General features: G+C 51.5%; 1 protein-coding gene across 1 annotated transcript in view; it reads right to left on the bottom strand.

The window, feature by feature from the left end:
* LOC121166872 (signal-induced proliferation-associated 1-like protein 3) overlaps positions 1 to 16,382 on the bottom strand; it is a 209,217-nt gene that overhangs the window by 23,264 nt on the left and 169,571 nt on the right. The window contains exons 13-15 of the mRNA XM_040996189.1: positions 15,407 to 15,534; positions 12,845 to 12,963; positions 10,445 to 10,872 (exon numbers count right to left, since the gene is read on the bottom strand). Of these exons, the coding sequence (XP_040852123.1) occupies positions 10,445 to 10,872; positions 12,845 to 12,963; positions 15,407 to 15,534 (675 nt within the window). The remainder of the gene's footprint in view (positions 1 to 10,444; positions 10,873 to 12,844; positions 12,964 to 15,406; positions 15,535 to 16,382) is intronic.

The raw sequence follows: 16,382 nt of genomic DNA, 5'->3' as shown, positions 1-16,382 counted from the left end.
TGGCAGAAAAATGATTGGAATAAATGGCTAACGACATTCTAAATTTGGTGAAAATCATTACTCTACATATCTTAAGAAGCTCAACAGACCCAAAGTTAGATAAATACAGCAAAGAGACATGTCTAGAAAAACAGCTGGTGTGATGGCTCAACTGGTTAATTCTCCAAGCACCAGACTCCCATATGGGCACTGGCTTGTGTCCTGGCTGCTCCACTTCCCTTCCAGCTCCCTGCTTGTGGCCTGGGAAAGCAGCAGAGCACGGCCCAAAGCCTTGGGAACCTGCACCCACATAGGAGACTCAGAACAAACTCCTGATTTCAGATCGGCTCAGCTCTAGTCGCTGCCACCACGTGGGTAGTCAACCAGTGGATGGAAGATCTTTCTGTTTCTCCTTGTCTCTATGAAATCTGTCTTTACAACAAAAAAGCATTAATCTTTTAAATAAAGAGAAACAGCTCAAAGTCAAATGCTGGGAAACAATCTTGAGAGCATCCAGAGAAGGAACATTCCTCACACACTGGGGAGCTTCAGAACAACCGATAACGGACTTCTCACTGGACACAGGGAAGGGCACTGGATAGAAAAAAAGTTGCTAACAAAGAATTCTACCTCCAGCAATATTATTTTTCAAAAACGAAAGAAACACAAAGATGTGCCTAGACAGACGAAGGCTGACAATTCTGCCAGCACGTTAACTTGATACTGAGTAATAATGAAGGAAGTCTTCAGCTCAGAGAGATGATGGCTAGATGGCAATCTGAATCCACAGGGAGCAACGGAGTACAAGACAGCAAATCTGCCAGGTAAAATAAAAGATGTGGGGGCTGGCACGTTGGCTCAACTGGCTAATCCTCTAGTACCACGCGCAGTATCCCATATGGGCACCAGTTTGAGTCCTGGCTGCTTCTCTTGTCATCCAGCTCCCTGTTTGTGGCCTGGGAAAGCAGTCAAGGACGGCCCAAGGCCTTGGGACCCTGCACCCGTGTGGGAGACCTGGAAAAAACCTGGCTCCAGGTCGGCTCAGCTCTGGCTATTGTGCCTTCTGGGGAGTGAAACAGTGGCTGGAATATTGTAGGAGGACACTGTGACCCTAGGTCAGGGAGCACAGGATTACAAACGATTGGATAACATTTGTATGAGAACAACTGGATGGATGCCATTTGTATAACTGATTGGATATCATTTGTATGAGAACAGCTGAGTGGACAGCATGTGAATGAGAACACTTGGTGGGATATATAAAACAAAAGAGTTCCAAACAAGGGTATAGAAACAATTGATGGGTTCTGTTGATAGGCACACTAATAAACTTTGGCTATTGACCACCAGTCAGAAGACCACATGTGTTATCGTCTCTGTGCACCAAGTTGTTTGCTGCAGGACAGCAACAGAATATCTGTCTGTCCCTGCCTCTCCCTCTCTTTCAAAAAAATTTTTTTAATAATAAAAAAAAGAATTATAAATTTGTTTTATTATGTGCCTTAAAACTTAAAGATTGGGCCTGGTGCAGTGGCCTCGCCTTGAATGCCCCAGGATCCCATACGGGCGCCGGTTCTAATCTCAGCAGCTCCACTTCCCATCTAGCTCCCTGTTTGTGGCCTGGGAAAGCAGTCAAGGACAGCCAAAAGCCTTGGGACCCTGCACCCGTGTGGGAGACCCGGAAAGAAGCTCCTGGCTCCTGGCTCCAGATCAGCGCAGCTCTGGCCATTGCGGCTACTTGGGGAGTGAATCATCAGACGGAAGATCTTCCTGTCTCTTCTCCTCTCTGTACATCTGCCTTTCCAATAAAATTAATAAATCTTAAAAAAAAAAAAAGAGGGAAGCGAATGAGGCTATATTGGAGAAAAGTTTCTACATTTTATTAAGTTGACATTAACCTGAATTGCCTAGATATATGTGTACTAATAACAACAAAAGCAGGAACAGCATCCAAAGTGTGTGTGTGTGTGTGTGTGTGTGTGTGTGTGTGTGTGTGTAGGCAGGGAGCTGGATGGGAAGTGGAGCAGCTGCGATATGAACTGGCGTCCACATGGGGTCCTGGTGCATTCAAGGTGGACACTTTAGCCATTAGGCTACCACACTGGGCTCATAAATTACTTAACACAGGATAAGGCATAATGGAAGAACAGAGAGCAAGAAAGACATACAGAAAACAATGAGCCACAAAACGGCAAATGTAAATCCAAACATCAATAACCACACTAAAAACGAATGTTTTACATATGTCTATCACAAGGAAGACATTATCAGACTAGGTTAAAAAAGCAATTATGCAGGCTTTCTACAATTTGGCAACACTTATTAATGGGGCAAAGGTTATGCATTAATGGGGAGATGTTCAAGGAAGCTGTTAAGATGTAAAACATTAGAAACGGGCTTTATAATACTGAGAGGGGTCAGAAAGGTTCTGCTATGGAGGCTGTGCCATTTGGCCAATGAATGGCACTCAATATTGGTTTCTCAGGGGCCCGGAGCAGTAGCTTAGCGGCTGAAGTCCTCACCTTGCATGCACGGGGATCCCATATGGACACTGGTTCTAACCCCGGTGACCCCACTTCCCATCCAGCTCCCTGCCTGTGGCCTGGGAAAGCAGTCGAGGACGGCCCAAAGCCTCGGGACCCTGCACCCGTGTGGGAGACCCGGAAGAGGCTCGTGGCATCAGATCGGCTCAGCTCTGACTGGTGCGGCCATTTGGGGAGAGAATCAACAGATGAAGATCTTCCTCTCTGTCTTTCCTCCTCTCTCTGTATATCTGACTTTGCAATAAAAATAAATCTTTAAAAAAAATTGAGTGGTTTCTCAGAAATCCATGACAGAGAAAAGCCTACCTTGGTACCTAAGCATAGGTAAGGATGGTCACTAAAACACCCATTCACACCAAGAGTTGTATGTGGGGCCCAGCGCAGTAGTCTAGTGGCTAAAGTTCTCATTTCGCATGTACTGGGATTCCATATGGGTACTGCTTCATATCCCAGCTGCCCACTTTCTTTTCAGCTCCCTGTATATGGCCTGGGAGCAGTAGAGGATGGTCCAAAGCCTTAGGATCTTGCACCCACATGAGTGGCTTCAAAGAAGCTCCTGGCTTCAGAATGGCTTAGCTCCGGCTATTGCAGCCACTTGGGGAGTGAACAGATGGAAGATCTGTTTCTCCTTTTCTCTGTAAATCTAACTTTCTAATATAAATAAATGTTTTTTTTTTCTTTAAAAGTTGGATGTGGCCTGATTGTCTTAATAGGTAGTTTCAGATGCATCCTTATGATCAAAATTTATGCAGCTGGGTGGACTTTTATTCATAGAAGTGGACAGATGTCTAAGCCAGTGAGCAGAAGCAAGGTTTGGGGTGGGTACTGTGGTGCAGCAGGTCAAGGCACCCCTTGGGACACCCACAGTCCACACAGGGGTTGTTATGGATAGAGACCCCCCTCCTCTTCTGAGCCAATTTCCTGCTGATGTGCCTGAGAGGCAATAGATGATGGCCCAAGTACATGGGTTCCTGTCACCCTTGTGGGAGACTTGGATGGAGTTCCTGGCTCATGGCTCTGGGGAGTGAACAAGCAGGTGGAGACCTGCCTCCGTCTCTCCATCTCACTTTGTATTAAAAATAATAATAATAATAAAACAAACCAAGATATTAAGACATGGTACAAGCATGACTACATTTTTGTTTTTAAGACAAAAAAAATGAACATAAGGACCTATAGCAGGGGAAAAATAGATGACAGTAATAATAACAATAAATTAAAAAAAAAAACAGTGTCTATGATGAAAAAGAAGGGTCAAGTCCCTAAGGGGCCTGTTCCACTTCTGATCCAGAAAAAGCACCTGGATTTGTTTTGGAACAGTCCGGGTTGTGACAGCCTTTTGGGGAATGAAGCAGTGGGTGGAAGATCTATGTCTTCTCTCTCTGTAATTCTGCCTTTCAAATAAATAAGAAAATCTTAAAGATATAAAATAAAAACCCAGGTTCCGGCTGAGAGAGGAATGTGTGAGTATGGGGGAGGCATCTTGCTCTGCACTGCCATCTTCAACTAGATGGAGTAGGTACTTATTTATTCGAATGTCTTAAGGAATATTTAAGATCTTGCTAGAGTAAATGGTTTTGTATTTATAAAAAAAAAGTTGAAAAAAGCCCAGGGAGAAAAATCACATGAGCTGCTCGAGGACAATGCTTTTGGTGCTCCTGGGGCCTGGACGGGTGATCCCAGGTGGGGAACAGGCACAGGGGAGCGAGCTGTGGTCTCCGTCTTCAGAAGAGAAGATCGTGACAACGTCGACGGTTCCATGGACATGGCCAGGGTCTGCTCTCAGCATCCTACAGGTTTCAGCCATTTAGTGGCCCTGGCTACCCCTAAGGAACATTCCCACGTTTCAGGTAGGTCACAGCTTGCAGGGGACAGAGCCGGAGTGCAAACCTAGGCAATCTGGCTCAAGACAGAACGCTGCTGGGAGTAGCATCATGGTGAGCTCTCATTAGCCAAAACTGTAAAGGTAAACAGATCGTAAGTGAAAAGAACACGGAACAGCAGTTGATGCTTTTCAAGCTCAGCTGTATCTCAGGTAATGTGCTAAGTTAAATTTATGGTCTCAGCTGCTCATTCTTATAACCTTAGCCCATGTAACCTACTGCCCTCCCCATTTTACAGAAACAGAAACTGAGCCTCACAGAAACAGGTAGCCTGAAGATTGCCACACTGGTCAGTGGCAGGGCTGCAATCTGGACCAGAGCTGGGAAATAATATTGCTGATCCGTGGACACGGCCCTTGACAGCTGTGCCAAGTGTACTTCCTCTCTACTGTCCCCGCTCGGGGCTGGGACTACTGCTCTATGGCACAGGAGTCACAGGGTGACCACATCAAGCTGTGTGCGGCCTGAGGAACAGAAGTGACAGGTCTGTAGGGAAAGCACATAGGATGCACATGGGGTTGACACAACAGATCCTAGGCCAACCACTGCTGCCCCGTAGGTAAACAGTAGCTGCTTCCTGGGCTCCTTGCCTGTTGCCCAGGTCCTCCCAGCTTTCTCAACACGGCTCCAGGGGTCCTGTGAGCACATGTGTCAGGTCAGGACTTTGTGGGTTCAGCTCTGTCAGGGAAAGAGCCAGAGCCCTTTCATAAGGCCCCATAGCATCAGTCCCTTTCCCTCTCTGTCCTCAGCCGCCCCAGGACCTTAGCATGGCTCCCTTACTACCACCATCTCTAGGAGACGGCCTATGTTCCTCTTCCACAGCCGACTCTGTCTGAATAGGTCTCTGTCATATGTGACCCTGGCCTCCTACTTGACACAAGCAAGCTGGCCCCCAGTGATTCCTGGGGGCCCCAGATGACCTTTCAGAACTGCTCCCCAAGAGGAGTGTCCTGGAGATGCTTGGTATGGTGCTTCCTGCCTGCCTGGGAACGCCCAGCTGCATCAGCTCCACACGGAGCAGGGATCCTCTGACTGCCCTGATCCGGCTCTGACAAATTGCTCTGGAAACCCAGAGAGCTCTGGAGCATGCACTGCCTCCGGAAAGGGAAGGGGGCCAGGTGGCCGCCCGCCTGGGATCACTCAGCCCACTGCGGTGCCCACAGCAGGCGCTGGCGCCTGGAAGTGTGCCTGGCCGCCAGGCTCCCATGACGAGCGTCTGGGGGGGAGTGTCTGTGAAGTCACTGAAGTCAGCAGTGGGCACAAGCTACTACAGGCTGCAGTCCTTCTACCGCATGGGCTAGAGCCCAGGGAAGGGAATTGCGGGGAGGGGCATGGTTCCTGGCTTGGGCATGGCTGGGCCCATCCCTTTTCTGGCAGGCTTTTGAATTCTGCCCTCCATCCTGCCTCTTTCCTCTCCTAACATAATCCCCTTCTCCAGCATGATCCTTTAAGAACCTAAGTCAGAATATGTGCTTCCAGGCTTCTCACAGCTGTGTCCCTCAGAATTAAATCCTACCACCTGTTCACGGTCAAGAGGCCGGCTGGAACCAGGCTCCCATCTGTGTGGCCCACGTGACCTTTCGCTCTCCCCGGGCCATCACAAATGAGCTCACCCTCACAGTCCTGGCGGCTTGCTATTCCACTGCTGGGGTCATGCCCTGGTTTCCTGCAAGCTATCAGCTGCTCTAAGAGGTTTTCTGGGACTCCAGTGCTGGGCTGCTACTTTTCTCCCCAGCACCCACTGCCACCATTCTCTGTGGCCTCATTCTCTATCCAGGGTAAGGGCAGTTCCATAGCGGAAACTTCAACTTTGCTCCCTGCTGGAGCGCCCTGTCTGGACTGATGCCTGGCACACAGCGGGTGCCGTGACACAACAGCGCTGCTCTTCGTCCTCTGCCTCTTGTGCGAACCTCAAAACACTCTCTTGGGAGGAGCAGCCTGGGTTCTCATGCAGCTTGCTAGCCTGGTCTAGGATCTGCATCTCCCTCCCTCTTGACATCCTGGCTGTTGTCACCTGCTGAAACATCCACAGCTGCTCCTGGGTCCAGGTCTGTATTCTTCTCATCGAGATCTCCCAAAGTCTGCCCCACCTCAGCCCCACCATCATGACAGGTAATACCCACCTTACCCAATCTGCTAAAACTCCATTATGGGACCTCAGAGGTTTGGCCCCTGCTGACAATTTCTACCCTTGAGTCAAGGGGCCAGCCTTCCCTACCTCTGGGCCTTTGCATAAGGTAGGCCCTCAAATGGCGGGTGTACACATGCCTGACTGCATCTTTGTCCTCTTTGTAGAAAATTGTAAAACAGTCTATAGGCAATCGAGTGCACAACACACGTGCACACACACGCACATTTGAACAGCTACAATGCAAATGCCCATGTAACGAAGGCCACCTCAGATCAAGAGTATCTCACCAGGGCCCCTAAAACCTCATTCCCTCATTCCCTCCACCACTCCTTGCTCTCCCCATCCCTCTCTCTCCTCCTTGGCAGAAGTGACTTCTCTTGGGGACACCATCCCTGCTGCCAAGGCTTGGATTAGACACGCTCTCTGGCTCTGTACCAAATTCACTCAGATCTCCCTGGGTCTCCCCTGCAGGCTGGGCCCTGGCGTAATTCATTCATGACTTTGGTAGTCCACAGCCAGGGCCCTGCCCACTTGATTTTAATACTCAGCAGAGGGCCTGGCCCACAACAGATGCTCACTGTGTGAATAAGAACAGAACTGCATGCCACGAGGTGCTGTGGAGGTAGAGACTGCGACACTGTTCAAAGGTCTTGCCTTTGTGGGGACTGAGTGGGGCAGCAGGTTGTCATTTTAGCTTGGCCTAAGGGAATGGCAGAGGACCACAGGTTGCTGGGCTGTGTGGTCTGAGGGTCACTGTGGCCAGCGGCAGCTTGGCCGCGATGGGAGGGTTGTACACATGACCCCCTTGGGCACAGGTGTGCCTGCAAGCAACTACAGTTCAGGGACAGTTTGGGGAATTTGCTCCTGCCAAAATAGGAAACCTGTGAGAAGTCTGGTACAGTGGGGTGGGGGCAGGACTGAAGACAGGGAATTACAACAGTCCCCGTCTGGAACATACCAACCTCCCCTTTTCTCTGGCCGGCTCAGAAGCCCTTCTAGAAGGAAGCCCCGCCCCCCCACGCCCCCGCCCCCCCATCAGCTCAGGCCCCTTCTCTGGCTTCCACCAGCCGAGATGACACTGGTGGAACAATCTGACTTTTCTACAGCTCTAGGAGCTCTGGCTACTAACTGCTGGCCCAGGGGAGAGTCTTGGTTGGAAGCTGGGCTTTGGGGCTGTGACCTGAACGGCTGGCAGGCTGAGGGCCATTACCCTGGGCGCTGCTGAAGGGCTCTTCTGACCCGGACTTTTTGATGAGTCTGGTTGCAACTCCACAGGGGTCCAGCCACCTACCCACCCTGGGGAAGAGGGAGGGCCAGCACTCTGTTAATCCCCTGTGAGTAAACTTAAACCAACTCATTCCGCCCTTCACTGGTACCACGGCAAGATCTGTGAAGTTGGGGCTGGATTGGAAAGGCTTTTACCCAACTCTCATTAAAACAAACATACATCCACTTAAGAGAACACATCTTCCTCTTCCAACCACCCAAATCCCCTGAAGCACCCCATTTTGGGAAATGCTGCACTACACTAAAGCCTGGTTGCCTAGGAGAAAACTTCAGGAAGTGGCTCTAATGAGCAGATAAGAATGATTTGCAATTAGCATCAATTGTCTGTATGCAAATTAAAGTTCCCAACCACACAGCCCTCTTCTGTAGCGGGCTCCCCACCCATTTCACTGCCTGGGGTTCTGGGTTCCGTAAATCCTTCCCTCTGAAAAGGGGTAATTTCACACCCCCCTCCCTGTCTCAGCCCCAATCTTTACTAGACTTTGCTGCCTGAAAATGGGAGATGTGGAACTCCCCAGTAACTGAGGCTCACTACCATGAGCCTGTGCACACAACAGGGGCTCCACCAGCAAGGCCTGTCCCATTTCCCCACAATCCCCTCCCCCCATGAAAACTCTCTTGGTCCTGCAGCCCCCCTGGGTGGGCACAATTTTCCAACTGACTCAGTGATGATCTGTTCCCATCTGTTTCCCTCCCTCGCCAGGGGGCTGTGCTGAGGGCCGGGGACTCATCCCAATCAGCTCATTCTTCATCCTCACTTCCCAGCACAGTGACAGGGACAGGACCCATCTCCAAGAAAGATCTGTGAGTGAATAGAATGAAGAAATCGAAGAAGGAAGGGGCTGTTCAAAGGATTCAGAACCCTTTGGAGGGAGGTACCAGAGAGACTGAGACCTCTCCCGCCTCCCCTGCACCTTTACCCCTTCTGGTATGACTGACTGATGGAGCATGTGGTGCCAGAAGGAGGCGCTGCACTAGAGCTGCTCTTGGAATTTTCAATGTGTAACAGAACTCCCGTTGTGTGTGAAACTCTCTAAGCAGGGGCTGATCGGCCTCAAACACAGTTACACTATGCGCCCCATCACAGTGCGGCCAAGACTCGCTTTGGAAGCTCTACTCCACCTTTGGTGGCCTGAGTATCTCTCTGGACACGACCAGTCTCACTGGAGTGAAACTGTGGTCAAGGAGGCAAGGTGGCAGTGGAAGGCTCACCTTGGGTGGACAGAAGTCGTGGGCCGTGGGGCTGAGGTGGCTTTCAGCTCCACTGAAGTGGAGGGGTGGTGGCTGGCCCCTGGGCAGGAACAGGTAAACGGAAGGGAAGGGAGTTTGTGACCCTGTGGGGTGAGCAGTGAGGACAGCAGCCTAGCAAGCCTTGCCTGAGGCCACAGAACTCTGTCCCCTTGGCTCCTGGGACAAGACAGAACTTTTCCATCTTACAGGTGCTGTTTATCAGATTCTCAGAAGACCAGACACCAGGCTGCTGGGTAGCCAATCCCTTTTCTTTTTCATTTACTCTCCTGTCTGACTTCCTACTAGCAATTTTCAAGTGTGGTCCTAGACCAATCAGTATATCTACATATCCACAAGGCACTTAAAGAAAATGCACTTTTTCAGATCCTACCCTGACCTGTTGAGCCAGAAACTGAATGGGGCTCAGCAATCTGTGAAGCCAGTTTTCCCAAGAGGCTGGTTGGGGACCCTGCTGCATGCCTTTGAGGCAAGAAGGCCAAGCCATAGTCTCACAGACTTCCTTGTGGCTGGGATGGTCACCGGCAGACCTGCTGCAGGGGGCTCTAGGAAAATGCTCTCCATACAAAGTGGGACCTGCTTAGGGGCTGGTGTTGTGGTGCCCAGGGACAGGCATTCTATATGAATGTCAGTTTGAATCCCAGCTGCTCTGCTTCCGAGTCAGCTCCGCGCTGTCGCACCAGAAAAGGCAGAAGACGGATGGTCCCGGCCAGCCATGTGAGAGCCCGAATAGAATTCCTGGCCCCAGCTTTTGCAGCCATTTGGGGAGTGAACCAGCAGATGGAAGATTTTCTCTGTATATTAACTCTGCTTTTTAACAAAAATAAAAGCATCTTAAAAAAAGAAAAAAAAGAAACAATAAATGCTACAACATACCCCTCAGTTCCCTGCTGCTCTCACCTTGTGGGCACAAAGCTTTCTTGAGGCGAGGGAGACCCCAGCCAACCCACTGAGGACAGCAGGCAGGAAGCCAATGCCGATCCTAGAGGCCCTACCTAGCTGCTCCCTGGCTCTGCCCTCGCTGGATTTCATGTGTGGTGGCGTGGGAACTGATATACCATTACAAGTGTTTAAAAAGCCACTGTGGGTCAGGTTTCCTACTATCTCCTCGCAAATATAATTTGTAACTTACAATGAGCATAGAATCTATTAGTATCAGCAAAGAGAGAGAGAAAAAAAATACACAACAGAGCACAGAGCCAGCTGACCAGAGAAAAAGCTGGGGATATCCCCCCTCTGCCTGGGGACCCCTCGAAGGTGACGGCAAACACTGGTGGGAGCAAGTGCATCTGCAGCACGTATACCTGCGGGCGTGCTTGGGAGTGGACGGTGGTGTGTGTTCCCAAAAGACCCCGACCAGCTGTGTCCCTTACCTGGGCTGCCTTGGCGGGTCCCGGCTGCCCCCTGCCAGTCCAGTTGGGGCGCTGGAGCCTGAGGAGTACAGCTTCGGTCGGTAGCCCTTGCTCTGGCTGGCAACTGCAGGGGCAGGTGACACCTCGCGCCGCCTCTCTGTGTGCTGGGACCTTCCAGAGGCCTCGCGTCCCCCACCGCACAGGCCCATGCTTCCAGGTGGCTTGTGTGGCTTGGTGGCCCGGGGTGCCTTGGCCAGGGACATGCAGCTGGGACTGGAGGTGTAGAGGGTGGTGTCGATGCCGCTGTCGCTGGAGCCACCCTTTGATAGGGGGTCTTGCTCTGGTTCCAGGGGGTCCAGGGGATCGAACCAGCGCTCGTCACTGTGGCTGCTGGACGCGTTGCTGGAGAGCGTATTGCTACTGGAATGACTTGAGTACTGAGGTTCTCCCTGGAAGGCAGGACGACTACATCATTCCTGGGCTTAAGGTCTGGGCCAGGTGATCCCGCCCTGGGTCTTCCCTCTGACCCAGTGTGAACATTGGAACCACACTGCGACAAATGGTTCCTTGTATACTGGCTGTGTTACATTGGGCAAGTCATTTCCCTTCTCTTTTCCACTGTGTGTGTGTGTGTGCACGCGTGTGCGCGAGGGCACAATAAAACCTTGCCTTCTGTGGCTGCTCAAGGAAAAAATGACATCATAGAGATAAGGTACTTTTCAAAAGCCTCAAATTGAGCTTCAGGCCTTTCCTACCCAATCTGCCTCCTCTCCAGCTCTGAACAGCAGCTCTGCCTCTCAGCTGCCTCTCCCCAAGTGTTGTGGACACACCTTGGACCCTGCTTCTTGGTTGCATGTTCACATCTGGTCCTGCTACTTACATTTTCATCTGTCTCTAGCTGGGCCTTTGCAATGGCTTCCTTCCTGGTACCCCATATCCCACACATGGGCAGGAGGAGGGGGTGAAGCCATGTGTTAGCACACATCCCCTGGCTGGCTGCTCAGAACTCCCCTGTGGCTCCAGCTCACCCAGAAGAGCAGGAGTGCTTCTCGAGGCTCACCAGACCCATGTCCTGGTCTCTAACTTTATCTCCCTCCTGAGCTTTCTGTTCCAGCCACACTGACCTCTTTTTTCATTTTAAAAAATTATTTACTTAAATTTATTTGGGGACAGTTTTCATCTGATGGCTTACTTCCCAAAATGCCCTTGGTGGCTAGGGCTGTGCAGGGCTAAAGCTGAGAGTGCAACCCAGGCCTCTTGTACAGGTGGCAGGAATCCAATCATCATTTGGCCCATCACTGCCATCTTCCAGCATCTAAACCAGCTGGACGCTGGAGTCAGAGGATGGAGGTGGGTATCAAACCCGGCCGCTCTGATGAGGGATGCAAGATTTTTAGAGCTGGCCTGGCGGCCCTCTCACCTGTTCCAGTTTGGCGTGCTGATGCTGGAAGAGTCTGCAAGGATCCTCTCCCAGCTATTTCCATGGGTCTCCCTCACTTTGTTCATGGCTTAAAGGTCACCTCCTCAAGAGCCGCCTCTGAACCTGGCATCCCAGAGAAGCAGAGCTTGGAGGGTGTTTTGTCCTCAGCTCTGCTTTGTTCTTTCACGGCAGGGGCTGGTTCTTAGCCTTACATAACACACTTGACATATGTAACAGTATCTGCTCCCTGCTAGCTGCGTCCACTGGGATGTCAGCCTCTTGTGAGCACCCGGGCTCGCCTTATCTCTTCTGAGTCCTAATGTTCTGCATGTCGCAGTGCTCATCAAACATCTGCTGAGTGAACGGAAGCCAAGAGCTCGCATGATGGCCTTCCCCTGGACCCACGGGGGCTGCATCTCATGCTGGCATCCTGTGCAGTCAGGTGTGGTCACGTGATGAAGGCCTGGCCAACCTAACACAGGTGGAAGCTGTTCCTGCCCCCTCATGTGCCATGAAGAGGCAGGGGCCCAGCAGAAGCCCAGAGGCCCCGTGGGACGGCAAAGCCACAAGCCGCAGGGAGCCTCGATTCCCGAATCTCTCTGTGGAACTCTGCACTGTGGTACTACCTATGTGAGAGGGCAATAGGCTTCTGTTGTCAGTGGTCTCCAAGTGTCCAGGGCTGCCCGTTAGAGCAGTTCATTTACCATGACTAATGGACTAACGAGGAAACGGAGGCTTAAGGAGGTAAGGGGACCTGCTCAAGATGACTGGCCATCAAGGACTGGAGCCAGGATGAGCACCTGGTTTGTTCTAACTCTTGACTCAGTATTTTGCTGCTCTACAAGTGGAAGATTGCAAGGGTGGAGTACATGTTCCCGTGGTGTTTAGAGCCCACACCCATGCCTGGCCGCCCAGCTGACTGCAGTCAGATGCCCAGGCAATGCTACCAGCCCTTGCAGGTCTGGTTCCCTGGGTGGAGCAGGGAGAGGCCCCGGACTCACTTTGGAATGCCTGTTGGGGGAATCTTTGCCTGTTGCATCCTGCCTGGAGGCATGTTTGTTCCCGCTGCTTCCAACCATGGCTGAGAGCCTTGCTTGGGCCGGCACATGCCACAATGGCTCTGTAGGAAAACAGGAGACACCAGTGATTAGGGTGGCGTGGCCTGGGGCATGTGGCCTTTAATACAGTTAGACAGTTTCACTCCCGTCCATGTCCTCACCCAGAGCATGACCACACCAACTATGCCTTAGCACATAAACAGGGAACATTTGCTGAACACTTTCTAGATTCCAGGCAACACTCCTCCATTATCTGCTCCCAAATGAGGAAAAGCCCACATTCACTGGGTGCCTTCCCAGGTGCATTAGCAGGGAGCTGGATCAGAAGTGCAGCAGCCAGGATTTGCACCAGTGCTTGTATGGGATTCTGGCACTGCAGGCATCACTTACTATTTTGCTTGGGTTCTGTGTCTGGCAGTGGTCTGAGAGCTTTGCCTATATTACCGCCCCAGTGCTATGATGGTAAAATATTAGGCCCATCTCCAATGGATAGAGAGCCAGGTTCAGGGCAGTCATCCAGCCTTAAATACCACCTGTAAGCGAAAGCTCACATCTTTGCCTCCTTCTGGACTTATCCCTGAGGACAGACATGGACTTTTGGCCCCTCCCCTGGGTATCTGCTGGGGACCACCCGCGAACCTTCAGTCTATTCCACTCAGCTAATGACTGTTCCATTCATTCAGCCCCTCAGGTCCAAACTGCACTGATTCCTGACTCCTCCTCCATGCCCATTTCTAGACATCAGGAAATCCAGCCAACTCTGCCTTTGCATACCATATCCAGAAAGGCCTTTCTCTCCTGTCCTATGCCATCACCCCTGGTCCTGCCTCCCACCCTACCCTGCAGGAAGCTGTAGTCACAAGGATCCTGTGAACCCCCAAGTCAGTTCCCATTCCTCTTCCACTCAGAGGATGGAACCCTGAAGCTCCCATCCCACTCAGTACCCCAAGGTCCTATCTGCTTTATTCCCAACATTTACCGTTTCTCTGGCCAGGTGGCATTCCCAATGTTGCTGCAACACAGCAGCCTCACAGCTTCTGCAGCCTCTCTCCCTAGTTCTTCCCTTTCTCTGGGATGTCCTCCTCCCAGGTGATGCCCTCCCCACCGCTTTTTTTTTTTTAACTGGGTGGAGGGAAAAAAACAGAGAAAAGATTCAAATCTGTGTATCCTGCACGCAGCACCAGACAGGTCCAAGCATGTTGAAGAGTAAACCGTGTCTGCAGGCACCAGAGGCAGTAGATGACAGTGGCACCGGGAGCACGGCCTGCTTGCTTCAAGTTGCAGTATTGTCCTTGGTTTGAGGGAGCCACAAGTCAAGGTGCCAAGGCATTCTCCAGGCCATTGACTCTGCGGCCTGTGTGCTGTCCTCCTCCACGGTGCCCACGGATCACCCCTCTCAGCTGCCTGGAAATTCTCCAGCATTCCCTAGGAGATGCCCTGCCTCTTTCCCCTCCAAGGTCAATGTCCTCTACCATTTCGTTTGCTTTCTTCCATCTGAACCTAACGTACCCATCCAACTAGTGGCACTCACACTTCAAAGGGGCTACAAGTTCATTATGTCAAATGCTGTCGAAATTATTCGTCCAGGTAGGACACACATGTGGCTAATTACACAGGAGACCGAACATGAGAACACAATACCATAAGCTATCAGAAAAACACAAATTAAAAACATAATGTGATACCACTCCACGCCCAGCTGTGGGACTGAAACAAAAAAGTTGGTAAAGGATATGGAGCTGCTAGAATTTGCATCTGTTGCTGGTGAGGGTACGTGATGGCCTGCCACTTTGGGAGAGAGTCTGATAGTCAAACAGGTGACCCTTAGGGGTAGATGCTAGAGAAGCACGGCCATCTGTTTATCCGAAGGTGAGCAGAGGAAATGTTCCCTACCGGCCCTACCCTAAGCCCTAACTAGAAACCCAAAGCTCATCAGTGCTGGCTGGAGCAACTCAGACACAGCAGAACCTGCTCAAAGCCAAGGGCTGCCTCTCACAAACAAAATATTACATAACAGAGAACACACACACACACACGACAGCATGTTCAACAAACTATGAAATTCACATTGTCCAAAGCCATGGAGCGCTCAGAATTTGGGCTTGTCTGTCCATGTGTGTTCTGTGTCTGTAAAAGCTGCAGGACAACATGGGAGGGTTTATATCCTGAAAAGTCAGACACAGCAGTCCTGCTCCCCACTTTTCACCCTTTTCCTTTCTCCTCCACGGGGCCACCATCCCCAGTCATGCAGCCGGACCTGCTGTGGACTCAGTGGGGCGGTGGCTGCCCTCTGCGCGCCTGGCATGGAGAAGCCTCTGGCTCCAAGCTTCCCACTGCCCTCCTGGCTGACCTCTTACTGCTGAATGGCTCCCACAGTTTTCTTTTTGCACTTGAGCCATAGATGAAAGACAACAGGGAAGCAGCTGTTTTCTGTCATACTATGAGGAAGGGGTCTTGGGCGGGGGAAGCGGGCAGGTGGGCCCAGCTGCCCGGGGGAGGCCCTACCTGGCTTCTGGCGCTCCATGGTGCTCTCCTGACTGGTCAGCCCACCTGAGGAGGAGTCTCCACTGGATGTTCCATCGTGGCCGAAGTGGGGATCAAAAGACAGCAGTTGGTGTGGGGCGGCTGTGTACCTGCATGGGAGCGAGAAGAGACAAGCACAGAGTGAAGGATTGTATCAAAACCACCTGAGCCTGGGACTGGCACGCCAGGGAGTTTTCAATGTGAGGGAGGTTCCACTCCGCCGTGGGTCGGGGAGCAAGTGAGCTGTTGGCAAGGCTGGATGAGTAAGCCTGGAAACGTGCTATTAACTGAGGGTCAGGAATGAGAGTTTTGTCTGGGAAGCCTGCCAGGGAGCTGGTGGTGGCAGGGAGCACAGGGAGAGGCGGGCTCCGTGCAGGAGACAGCAGGGGTCATCTGGGCCAACTCCCCACCACCATTCAGGCTGCCCAGGGTCCTGAGCCTTTCGGTCGTTGTCAGCAGCTACTGCCCCAGGCCTGTCTTGGGTTCACTCTTTGCTGCAGAAGGGCAAGGTAAGTGAGCATCTGCAGGAAGATAGGTCCAGGGCTGTGCAGTCTGGACTTTGGACTTCACTCCTGCCTAGCCTGTCAGAGAATGTCACATTCCAGCTCTGAGCCTTAGTTTACTTGTCAGAAAGTGATGTCATTCAATGCTTCCTTACCGGACTGAAGGATGCCCCTAACACTTTTGTGCTGACACACATATAAATTGTGATAACTGGCAGTAAGGTTGGGACTCTGGTACTCCCTTGTCTCTTTGGAGGAAAGCACTATGGAGGAGAGGTTGTGGGCTTAACTTTCAGAGTAAGGGTGATCTGTGTTGAAACTGCAGGCCCATCCCCTGGGCAGGTGCTCAACGAGCTGCCATCTCTTCATCTGAAAAATGAGGTCCCATCTTCCACCTTACACAGATGAGGTGGAAGCACATGGATTGTTGTTGTAGTTAACCCTGAAGGACTTCG

The sequence above is a fragment of the Ochotona curzoniae genome, unplaced genomic scaffold (assembly GCF_017591425.1).
Source record: "Ochotona curzoniae isolate NIBS_2020 unplaced genomic scaffold, NIBS_Ocur_1.0 patch258, whole genome shotgun sequence".
Taxonomy (NCBI): domain Eukaryota; kingdom Metazoa; phylum Chordata; class Mammalia; order Lagomorpha; family Ochotonidae; genus Ochotona; species Ochotona curzoniae.
The sequence above is the reverse complement of the archived record's forward strand: the minus strand, read 5'-3'. Positions and strand labels throughout refer to the sequence as shown.